Raw genomic sequence first — 13,429 nt, forward strand, 5'->3', positions numbered from 1 at the left:
GATTTTGGTGAAAATCTTATAAACCGCATTCAAACAGGTGATAGGCCTGTAGTTTTTCGGGTCAGACAAGTCTCCTTTCTTTGGGATGAGCACGGTTCGCCCTTCTACAAGCCAGCATGGAATTGGTTCATTACCTCTGATGAACGCTGTAAAAACCCGGGCCAGATGACTATGGGTAGAAGTTAATTTCTTCCACCAAAATAGGTTAATGCCATCTGGACCCGGAGCAGCCCAGTTCTTACCATTGTTCAGAGCTGAACGAACTTCTTCCACGCTGACTTCGGGGCTCTCTTCATCAGCATTGTCGTTGCAATGTTGTCGACAAAATGCTTCGAAGTCGTTGAGAGCTGGAGTGTCACGATTCACGTTCGGTTGATCACCATACAACTCGGACCAGAAAGCTTCTACTTGCTCGATGGATGGGGAATCGCCAGAAACAGATGTCTTAGGTGTCAGAAAGCGTGAAGGACTTAACCGAAACAAAGAGTTATCGGTAAGCCGCTTCAGCTTTTTCTCTAGTGACTTTTTAGCAGTCACTAGAGCCCGCAACCTGTTAAGGGAACCTTCTTTGATATTAAGAAGATTCTCCTTATTCAGTGTGTGATGCTGATAGCGTAGTCCAGCCGCAATGCGGCGGACTTTGGATGTAAATGCTTTACGTGCATTTACATACTCAATCACACACTGAATGCGGGAGACATGTTTCCGGAGATCATCAATCTTTAGTGACAGCTGCCCAATGCGCCCTCTCATCTTTGCCTCAGGAGAAGAAATATTTCTCCTCGCTGGAGGTAAGAGTGAGGAAGCAGCATCATAGACAGCTTGATTGATGGTGAGCAAAATAGAGTCTTCCTGAATCCGGGCAGATAGTTCTTGGTTTACCGTGTCAAGTAGCTGTTTTGGGTAGTGTATCTTCTTTGAGATACATACTTGTCGCCTTTCAAAATCATTGTCAGCGTCTTCAGAAGAACGGCGTCTCTCTTGATGTAACTGTGCTGGAAAAGACAGACGATGAGATAATCGTCTGTTCATTAACAGTGATCTCCGTGTTCGCCGGAGATGAGAGGCATAGTCTCGGAGATGTTGTTGTGACAGATGGCTGTAGTTAGGATGCATATTGCTCCAGAGAGCATGCATCCTCGCCATGTAGCCTCTCCGCTCCGGTTCACTGTTATTATAGCACATCAAGAGATCGGCTCGTAATTCCTCCGTCCACCTAAATGCAGTCCGTTGTTCGCCAAGGTCGTCATCGTTCGGAATCTCGGTACTCCGCCCAGCTAGTGGGTTGCCCTCATCCGAGAAGGGCAGGTTGTGGGGAGCACTTCCTGGTTCAGTATTGTCTTGAACTCAGTATTACTTTACGTTGGGGAGTTAACCCAACGTAAAGTTTGTTGTGCGATTGGTAGGCCAGCAGATGGGAGGCCAGCCTACATTGCCCACGATGCGCCACGGGGTAAATAAGACCCCCGCTGGCCGCACAACATGCACCGCGGGCGTTATTATTATTATTATTATTATTATTATTATTATTATTATTATTATTATTATTATTATTATTATTATTATTATTATTATTATTATTATTATTATTATTATTATTTAAAAAATACATAGGCTTGATTGAAACTTAGGCTTTGCGCTCTGACAGGTACAGATTCTGTCCTCCCTTTATTCTCCTCATGTATGTTTTAAATTACGGCTACCAAATTATGTAAATAATGGACAAAAATGTGCTAATAAAAGCAATAATAAAGAGCAAGACACGAATTTATATTACATTCGCATTCTCTTCAAGCCTTTAATTTTGAATGGACCTGTTTTGCTCTAGTCTGCCTTATGAGCTAATTTTTTTTCCTTTCGATTATGAATTGACACTGTGCCATTCGATGTTCCGAAGTTTCAGTGGAAGCACTTCGCATTCGAAGTAAATTGGGATATTTTCATGCAGATAATTGATTTCGGAATGATTTAAATTTTATTTCAATACACATTCACGTCGATTCAATATTTCAATGCTGAAGTAAGCTTTCCTTTGGAGTGAATTTCACTTCCAGTGAATGAAATCAATAAAATATCATCTGCATCGAAACTACTCCGAATTTAATTTGCGTTCACCCTAAAAGTTATTTAAGAGGTGATTGAACACTAAGTTTCGATATTATCAAAGTTCGAAGAGATTTAATTTCATTACTTATCAAGAGTTCAAACACAGATTAAGCGATTACCTGACCGTTGATCTGAGGACAATTGACATACGACAATTGATCCGCGACAATTGATCCCAGCGACAATTGATCCTAACGACAATTAGTCCGAGCGATTATTCATCCGCCGATAATTGATCCATGCGAAATTTCGTACTCCATTTAATAATACTAATAATTTTTTTTTTTATTATATATATATATATATATATATATATATATATATATATATATAATTATATATATATATATAGATATATATTTATTTTCTCATCACTAATGATGCGTGTGTGTAATTTTAAAAATATACTCACATACAAATAAATGTGAAAAATTACGCCTTTTTTTCACTGACTTTGTGTGCGTGTAATTTTGATATTCTTCATTTAATAATACAAATGAAATTTTTTCGGATAACTTATCGCTCGAATGAATTGTCGCTAGAATTAATTGTCTACGGATGAATTGTTGCTGGGATTAATTGTCGACGGATCAATTGTCGCGGATCAATTGTCTTCGGACAAACGGTCGTGTCACCGATTAAGCAACCCTCGCAACCTTGAGCTCGCATGAAAATACCGTGGAAACTCTACAGACTCACCGTAAATGCTCGGTGGGAACACCGTGGATTCGTTCCATTTTTCCACGATGAAATCACAGTAGTTCCATAGCAATTTGATTACGTTTCCCCAATATTTCTGATGTGTTCCCACGGTGCTCCCACAGTCATTCCACGACAAACACATGGTGTAGTAATGCTGAAAATACGCTAAATGTTCCACGGTTGAGTAAAAGTTTGTCAATGATAATTCAACGAGTTCGCAATCATTATGCGATAAATTTACCGTAGAAACATTCAATGAAATTCAGGCAGCCATACACCGCTGTGTAGCTAAAATTCAATTTTTTTACGATATTCACACTAATATCACCATTTAATTACAAATTCGCTTTCATTCAAAGCATAATTTATTTTTTCAAAACATTCAAACATTACAAAACAGCCTTTGTAATAATATCAATTAAATTGATAATGCTAAAGATTAAATTTAGATTAAATTTAAGTCATTAAATAATTTAAGCAGTAGTCAATATACTAATATCAGTAATCGTTATTCTTATAATTACATTCGATCACTAAAACATATTTTATTAGATTTAACAACACATATTTTTTTTTTCATTATTTACGTCTGAGTAACGTGTATAATAAGTTAGATTTTCATAATTTTCATTTAGAACTGTGAGATATTATTTCGTAGAAAATTAATCGTTCTACAAAAAGTTTCTTATCATTTTTTGATAAATCCATCTGTTCAAAAGTTATTGGAACTTGAAGTCAAGTTATAGTAAATTCCAAAATCTTTTTACTTGTCCGGCGAAACTGTCATACTTATCACTATAAACTATCATACTTATTACCAAGAAAAGCCAGTTTATAAAAAACATTTCATGAATATTAATTATAAATTGTGAATTATATATATAAATATAAAAATATCATTTATGAACTTTTCCTAGATTATGGTGTGAAAAATTTATCAGTGATAAAAATTGTATCAAAACTTTAAAAGTCTTTTAAAAATTTGAAGTTAATTTTGAAAATTGTGTAAAAACTTCAAATGTTTTAAGTATTTGAAGTTTATTTTATGTAAGTATTATTTTTAATAAGTTAATAGAATAATTACTAATTTAAGTAATAAGTCATTGAATATTTCATAGGACACATTTATTTTAAATAAATAATTAAAAACCATTTTCATGATTTTTAATGAGTAATTTAAGACAATTTTAACAAATTCTGACAAAAAAAATATATAATAACAAATTTAATTTTACAAGAAAGAGAAATAATTAATTTTTTTACAAAAATGAATTATTTCCCTTTCTTTTAAAATAAAATTCATTTATTTATTTTTTGTTTTTAGTTTATATTTTTTTTTCTTTCGTTACAAAATGGGTAAAATATTATAAAATTATTGAGTGTAATTCAGTTATTTACAGTTGTTAATTGTAAATATTAGTGACGCAACTCTAAAATTAATGTATTTACTAAAATCTTTTAATATTGAATGAAATTTCTTTATTTTTGCAAAAAAAAAATAAATTATTTCTCTTTCCTGTAAAATAAAATTTGTTGTTATATATTTTTTTCTTCTCAAAACAATAAAATTTATTTATTTATTATTACTTTTTTTCAATATATATATGCATAAATCTTTTTGGTTACAATGTGTTGAACTTTATTCAAATTACTCATTAGAAACAATGAAAATTATTTTCAATTACTTATTAAAAATAATACTTACATAAAATTAACTTCAAATACTTGAAACTTTCAAAGGTTTTACACAATTTAAAAAAATTAACCTCAAATTTTTAAAACACTTAAAGTTTTAACAAATTTTTTATCACTGATACGTTTTTTACACCATAATTTAGGAAACATTTATAGATAATATATTTATATTTATATAAATAATTCACAATTTATAATTAATGTATATGAAATGTTTTTCGTGCATTGGCTTTTCAATGTATTCCAAAAATAACCACATGTTTTGTTGGATACCTTGCGATTATTCTGTATACGAGTTAACCTAATAGTCAGTAAAATAAATATACACTTTTAATTATATTTGGTGGCCAACTTCATCATGTCGTTTTTGCGGTACGCTTGCACGTGCAGCTCTCAATTTTACTTTCGACTAAACGCGCCAAAAGAAGTCAACTTCAAAAAATTAGTTTTTTTTGGCCAACCCTTATATATACGTCGCTAAATTGTAACTATATAGAATTATTTAATTATTAATAGTTTATACTTAATTGTTTTATAATTTTAAATTAGAATTAAAAATTATAACCAGTTAAAAAATAAAAAAATTCCAATAATTTTGATATTGAGCTGAAAGACATCAAATTATTGGAAAAATATTTAAATACATTTTTATTTATTTTAATAGAAATTGTTGGACATAAATATAAATAAGCTGTTCATCTAAATGTTATAGGTAAGCTCTCATAAGCGCTTTTTTTTTAATTATTCAATCAGATAATATTTATAAGAGTTTCCCAGTTATGTAGATGCCAGACAATTGATTTTTTAAGAGTTAATTTCTCATAGACAGAATGTTGTTACTGTTAGATTATCGAGTTTTCATCGTAAATTCTCGATGTTATTACTGTGTAACGATTACATAATCACCGAGAATTTACCGTAGATTCTTCGTTTAATCGTTAAGAAAACTAATTGCATACCCATCGTTGCGAGCGAAGCTAAGTAAATCAATTGGGATTATTATTATTATTATTATTCATATTTATAAAAAGTCCTGTTTTTGTCCTAAAAAACAATTGAACACAGACTAAAAATTATAGCAAATAAAGTCTATTTTTGTCCTAAAAAACAATTAAACACAGACTAATAATTATAATAAAAAAGTCTGATTTAAGTCTAAACCCGATTAAAAACGGACTAAATATTATGCGAAAATAAGTCTGATTTTGTCTTGGATAGTGACTAGTACGGACAAAAACAGATTAAATTCCTATATAAAATAAATACGATTTATAAACTTGAATTAAAGAAAAAATACTTGAATTTATCGTTTATTTTAAAACAGATCTAATTTTTTGACCCGGGCTGTACTGATTTCCGTCGGAATAACCTCTTCAGGAACGTGGTCGATTATCACTGGAAGTCTTGAGTTTTTTATGGATTTATTTATGAGCTCTGGTGCCCACAATTACAAAAATAATTATATTTTTGATGAGCTTATGGATTACTTGATTGATTTTAATTATTATTTATAATTAATTATGTTGGAGATAGTAATGGTCACATGCACTTACACACGCATACCAGCTACACTCGTACACTACCCTCGCGATTTTGGAAATACCGAAATAATACCGGAATTATACGGTATAAATAAATATGGTATTACTCGAGTTATTTTAGCCAGTTTTTTGCCGCATTATTACCAAAAATTTACGAAATAAATTCCTAATATTTACGGTAATAAAACAGAAAAAATACGCTATTTTCACAGAATTAAAACAGTAATTATACAGCATATTTATAGTATATTTTCGGCATTTTTGCAGCATCAAACCGTTCTACCCGTAAAAAAAGTTATATATAATTTTATATAATTATATAGAACCTTATAAAGTTATATATTAAATAACTGTCATGAAAAAACAAAAAAAATAAAAACACCCGTTAACTCGTGGACTCGATCCCGAGACCTATTTGTTCAAAGTCTGATCTGGTAGCCATTATGCCAAATCACTTACTTGAAATATGTTACTAATTGTATTCAGATGGATTCAAACAAACTTAAGAAAATAGAAAACATCAATTTTCACAGATAGTTATTTTCACTTACATGTTTTTGTTTGAGTAAGAATTGGGTGAACCAATAAAATAGAATAAAAAATATTACATTTTGCACATTTTCGATAATTTTAAATGCAGAAGCGAACAAAAAATAAAACCATATTTTTTTACAATTTTCTATTTTATCAGAGTAAATCTGGCGAAATTGCAGGATACTGACAGTATTATTATCACAAAAACAACGATTTTATTATTATAACATTATCGTATTATAGTTTTTATACAGCATTTTTTTGGTAAAAGTTCGGTGTTGTTGTAGTTTTTTTACAGCATTTTTTCGGTAAAAGTTCGGAATTTTTATAGTAATATTACTGTAGAAATCTGGTAACTCTGCAGCATAAGTGCAGTAAATATATGGCATAACTCCAGGAAAAAAACTGGCCAATATAACCATATTAACACCAAATTATTACGGTAAATTTACGGCATGTGCATAAATGCCGAAAATTTACGGCATTTTTACGGCATTCGCAAAACTGCGAGGGTAGCAACAAGCCCGGAGAGTGCCATCAGCGCTCCCCTCCAGTCACCGCACATACCCCGTAGTATACTTTGTTACAACACACACACACTGTATACATTGTATACAGTTACACAGTCGTCCAAACTCTCGAGAGCTGTACATATCGCAAATAGGAATAAACCTATAACTTATCTCACGAATAAACTGCATTTTATTATTTAACTACCATCAATCCTCTATCCACAACCACAGGTTATGGGCCCAGTTTCAAAAATTGAGTAAATAGAGTTAAAAACTAAAATAAAAACAAGTGTAGTGTAAAAAATAATCGGTGCAAAAACCCGAAGCGAAATAGTAAATTTATTAGTGACCGCGTGGCGATACCTAACCTAGAAGTCATGAACGCTGATAGATCATCGAGAATAGAGTTGCTTAACAGCACAAATTATGAAACCTGGCAAATACATATGAGAGCAATACTACAAAAGCACGACAAGTGGGGTTATGTGGATGGTAGTATTAAGCAGCCAACAATCGTATCGGATGATAGAGCCTCCGAAACCGCAGCTAACAAATGGCAGGAGAACGACGAAAAGGCGATGGCTGAAATTATTCTCTCAGTCGAAGAATCAGATCTACGAAGTATTTCAAAATGTGTGACATCAAAAGAAGCCTGGGAAAAACTGCAATCAATCCACGCATCGAAAAGTCCAGTGAGAAACATCGAATTGCTTACGGACATTACGTCATTCAAGATAGAAGAAGGTGACGACTTCCGTGAACAGCTTGGAATATTTAACAGTACAGTGGAGCAACTAGAAAGCATGAATATAGCTATACCAAATGACATGCTGGTTGTTTTGATACTTAAGGGCCTCCCAGCAAGCTTCGAGAATTTTCGATGCGCCATAAGATCAAAAGATGAACTGTCGACTACAGAGACACTCATAGGGAAAATTATGGACGAAAATAAAACACGTCACATAAATGATTGCCTAGATGATAATAACGCACTCTATACTAACAGACGAACCGGTAAGGGTAGATTTCAAAATAATAACAAACCCAAACCGAGCACCAGATTTCCATGCCGTGTATGTAGAGGTACAGACCATTGGTATTCAAAATGTCCAAATAGAAATCGAAATTATGCCAAAAATAAAAACACAAAAAATGAAAACTTGTATATCGAAGAAACAAAATTTGAAGAAGTCAAGAATATATCAACGTCAACAAGATGGTGTCTTGATAGTGGATGCACAACGCAAATGTGTGCTAATGAGGAAATTATGTCTAACTTGAAAGAATGCAATGCAACGTTAAATATGGCAAACTCAGCTTCGACGACAGCGAAAGCAAGAGGCATCGCACATGTGACAGCGACAACAAATAACGGTAACACAGAATTAAATTTGCATAACGCATTATCGGTTAAAGATCTCAGAACTAATCTTATATATATTTCTAAAATCACCCAACATGACCGGGAGGTTTTATTAAGGAAAAATGATGAAATAGTCAGAGACAAACAGGGAAAAATTACTCTGATGGCTGACCGCATAGGAGATTTGTACTATCTGAGAGAGGCCAGCGTACAAGCTAATGCAGTGAACACAGAAGACCCAAGTTCATCAACTGCAAGTTTATGGCATGCAAGATTAGGACATCTGCATATGGACGCCGTAGTCGATCTATCAAAACGTGGAGCTAGAGGAATTGAATCTCTACCAGGTGGTAGAATTCCATGTGACGTATGTAGCCGAGGAAAAATGACGGCTAAACCTTTTACACCACGCACAGAGAGAAGTACTAAATTACTGGAAATTGTACATTCAGATTTATGTCAACCATCGAGTTCCAGACCCGAAGGAGGAAATAGATACTTCATAACATTTATAGATGACTATAGTGGCTGGTGTGAAATATACTTCCTGAAATCAAAGGATCAAGCATTTGAAGCATTCAGAGAATATAAAAGTAAAGTTGAGAAACAGACAGGTATGAAGATTGTCAGTCTACAGTCAGACAACGGGAGAGAATACAAAAATTCAAGATTCGACGCATTCTTGAAGCAAGAGGGAATCCAAAGACGATTCACTACGCCATATATTCCGCAACAAAATGCGTCGCGGAACGCATGAACAGGACCATAGTCGACATGGCCAGATGTCTCCTTATCCAGTCAGGCTTACCAACAAAGTACTGGGGAGAAGCAATTAACACGGCGAATTATCTCCGAAACCGGTGTCCGAGTAGAAATCACGACAATAATACCCCATATGAATTATGGTATGGTAGACAACCTAACCTCGAACACCTCAGAGTATTCGGGTCCAAAACATTTATCCTAAGAAAAGGACCAGGTCGTCAAAAACTCGACGAAAGATCAATAGAAGGAAAATTTGTCGGATATTCATCAACAGCAAGGGCTTATAAAATCCGAAATAATAGTACGGGAAAAATCGAAGTAACTAGAGAAGTGCAAATCATCGAAGACACTCATATAAGAGGTCACGGAGAGACATATGTCGACATCGAGTACACTCATCCCGAAGAAGATTACCAGGATCAAGGGAGAGCAGATGTTAGACACGAACGAGTCCACGAAGAGACTCAAATGCCTCCTCCATCGAAACGCAGACCAGGCAGACCCAGAATAGAGAAAACTGGGAAACCTGGACGACCAAGGAAATTATATCGATATGTCTCAACATCAAGCATCGCATCAAACGCTTCAAGTCAAGGATCGTCACAGAACGAAGAACCAGAAGGACAAGAGCAAGTAAATCGCGAAGAAGACGTATTCGAACAAGAAGACGAAGAGACTAGAGGCGAGAAGAGGCCACTCGACACGTCTTTCCTACAGGTCGAAAAACGTGCACGAAACGACGCTAGGAATAATAATCATCCAGAAGATGACACATCAAAAGTCGAAGAAACTCTAGAAACAAACTTAATCGAAGAAATGGCATTCATGACAGACATAGATGTCCGTGAAGCTACAAAAGGAAATGAAGGGCAAGACTCAATTCGCACTATTGCAGATGAGGTTCGTTCACATCTAGAGCATGGAACGTGGAAACTCGTAGATAAACCAGATGGAAAGCCAATCATCGGATCAAGACTTATCCTGAAGAATAAAACTAACGCTGAAGGTCAAATCACTCGTAAAAAGGCTAGGATTGTAGCTAGAGAATTTTCTCAGAGACCTGGATTTGATTACCACGAGACATTCGCTCCAGTCGCAAGATTAGACTCTATCAGACTACTAGCGGCGTTAACAGCAGGAATGGGCTCATACGTGCACCAAATAGACGTAGACACAGCGTACTTATACGCAAAAATCAACGAGAAATTATACATGGAAACTTCAGAAATGCTAAAAGAAGCTCTGGAACAAATTCTAAGGACGGAACGGCGAGACTCTCTAGTAGCTGAGAAGGCTGGAAAGATGCTGAAAGAACTAAATGACGGTAATAAAGTATGCAAAATACTCATTGCTATTTACGGATTAAAACAATCAGGTGAAAGATGGTATAATCATCTATGTCATGTTCTAGACAAAGTTGGATTTAAACCAACAGTCTCCGATCCATGTGTATTCTTATATCAGCAAGAAAATAAATACGCAATATTGACAGCGTACGTCGACGATTTCTTGATAGCATCACAAGATGAAGATCTAACGGCTCAAATCAAAAATAAATTGAAGCAAGAATTAAAAATCAAAGATTTAGGGAGAGCCGAATATTGTCTAGGAATAGAATTCGAACAGGAAAGGGGAAAAATTAGCCTAGGTTAATCAAGATATATAGAAAAACTACTTGAACAGACAGGACTCCAGAATTGCTCACCTCATAAGATTCCTGCCAGTCCTACGACAAAGTTGAGACAGGCAACTGACTCAAGTAAACCAACAGCAAATCCCAAGTACCGGGAAGTGGTTGGATCTCTAATGTATCTATCGGTAGCAACTAGACCAGCCATTGCGTACAGTGTAAGCGTACTGAGTCAATATAATGAAAACCCGAAACAGGAGCATTGGGGAGCAGCCAAGAAGGTCTTCAGATATCTCCGAGGATCGTCCGATAAGAAGCTGATCTTTGAAGGTCCGCTAGATAAAATTGTAGGTTACTCCGACGCAGACCATGGAAGTGACGAAGATGTCTCCAGATCGTATACTGGATCCATATTCAAATTAGGAGGCGCAGCGATAAGTTGGAAATCGAAGAAACAGCGCGCAGTATCAATTTCGTCAACAGAAGCGGAGTACAGAGCACTCACTGAAGCTACAAAAGAGTCCGAATATTTAAGAGGATTACTTATAGAACTCAATATATCGAGTCTCTCGGATGGTCTTATATATTGTGATAATCAGAGTGCAATTCAACTGACAACGGCGACAAAATCCCACGACCGCTCGAAGCACGTCAGAATACATTTTCATTATGTTCAAAAGGCAGTAAAGGACCAGTCAATCCTATTACTACACATCAATTCGGATGAAAATGTTGCCGACATCCTGACCAAAGCATTGCCAGGGGAAAAACAAGAGAAGTTCACCAAAGCTTTGGGAGTAAAAAACAGGAAAAAATTCAGCGCGTGAAATGATAAAGTGCATATCAGCATTAAGGGAGAGTGTTGGAGATAGTAATGCTCACATGCACTTACACACGTATACCAGCTACACTCGTACACTAGCAGCAAGCCCGTGCCATCAGCGCTCTCTTCCAGTCACCTCATATACCCCGTAGTATACTTTGTTACAACACACATACACTATATACATTGTATACAGTTACACAGTCGTCCAAACTCTCGAGTGCTGTACATATCGCAAATAGGAATAAACCTATAACTTATCTCACGAATAAACTGCATCTTATCATTTAACTACCATCAATTCTCTATCCACAACCACAAATTACTCGAGATCAGCGCAAAATGATACGATTTTAAATAACACATTATCAGTTGAATGTATATATCGAAAGATAATGGCAGCCGTCTTCTCGACACGAGGCAGGAAAGAGTAGTTGCGCATGTGCCGCATTGCGCATGCTCAGGTTTATATTTATAGCTAGGCCCCAGTAGGTGCTGCCTTTATTTGCTGGAAATGAAACTATATTTGAATTTAAATATAGTTCCAATTACGCAACAACGGTCACTTTCTGAGAAAGTTGGTGGCAAAAGTTGGGTGCAAAAGTTGGCAATTATAAGTTGACGGAAAGTTGCCTTCAATTTTCTCAATAACCTGCTTTCAATTTGCGGCTCTTCCCTGGCGTGAACTTTCTCAGAAAGTTGGCGGTAACCCGGGTAAAAAAAATTGTATATAATTATATATGAAAAATGACCCTATATAATTATATATAACTATATATAATTATATATAACTTTATATAATTATATAGAACTTTATATAATTAAATTCCTATAAAATGTATTAAAAAAAATGTCCATTTTTGTATAGTAGAGACTCTATACTTTTTACTTAAATAATTTTTTTTTGAAAGTCCAAGTTTAATTTCTAAGAAAAATTATTCGTGGAAACATTGATAATAAATATTTTTGTCATTAAGAATTATAGGATGTACTATATTACTATCAAAAAAGGAACTTAACACTCTGTAAAATAACGGAGGAGTATCCGGGCCAGAATAGTTTCAAATTATGTTTATTAATTTTCTTTAAGTTTTACATTATATTTTACAATATATTACTAATTCAATTTCATGATCATTATTCATAACTATTTCTTAACCATACTTGTAAGCATTTTGTGATGAAAGAAGATATTTAATTTTTTTTATCCAAAACAATATTAGCGACTATTTGATCTCCAATACCAGCTTTATAATTGGTCTTATCAATTTCGTTCCACATTTTATTAAACCGAATATTGGTCTGTTTGGTCATGATGATGCTGGCCAATAGACTTTAAATGCACTTCTCATAATGAGCTCATAAGTACGATGGCGACACGGCAAGTAGATTAGTTGTCTTTCTAGAGCTTTTTCAATTGCTACGCAAGTTCCACGATGAATTCCTGTAATGTAATAGTAAGAATGTGATAAAAAGAAATTTAAAAACTCTATTTCTTATTAAAAAAAAAGTTAATGAATAAGTTTACACAATTTGTTGCTGAATTCGAAAACATAGTTTGGTCAGAAGAATTCAATCAAGAAAAAATCTCAATAAGATCTCGCTAATGATCAAACAGAACTGATTAATTACCTGTGTTCACAGGAGTTGTGTCGAAACACATCGACTTAACGTTGCGACTAAGACCCCATTCATCGAAAGTCCTCAAAATGGCTGATGTTTAATTCTCTGCTGATCCAGAGTTTATTTGTGGGACTC

General features: G+C 34.4%; 1 protein-coding gene across 1 annotated transcript; it reads left to right on the forward strand.

Annotated features, from left to right (window-relative positions):
• The first annotated feature begins 11,024 nt into the window (after nt 1–11,024).
• LOC128668194 (uncharacterized) lies at nt 11,025–11,675 on the forward strand. Its single transcript, XM_053740533.1, has one exon. It carries the CDS (start codon nt 11,025–11,027, stop codon nt 11,673–11,675), a length of 651 nt encoding a protein of 216 aa, XP_053596508.1.
• Nucleotides 11,676–13,429: the final 1,754 nt, after the last annotated feature.

Source organism: Microplitis demolitor, chromosome 7, assembly GCF_026212275.2.
Source record: "Microplitis demolitor isolate Queensland-Clemson2020A chromosome 7, iyMicDemo2.1a, whole genome shotgun sequence".
Lineage (NCBI taxonomy): Eukaryota > Metazoa > Arthropoda > Insecta > Hymenoptera > Braconidae > Microplitis > Microplitis demolitor.

Excerpts from the sequence above, each read along its gene's own strand:
- LOC128668194 (XM_053740533.1), top strand. The coding sequence starts at position 11,025 with ATGTATCTATCGGTAGCAACTAGACCAGCCATTGCGTACAGTGTAAGC.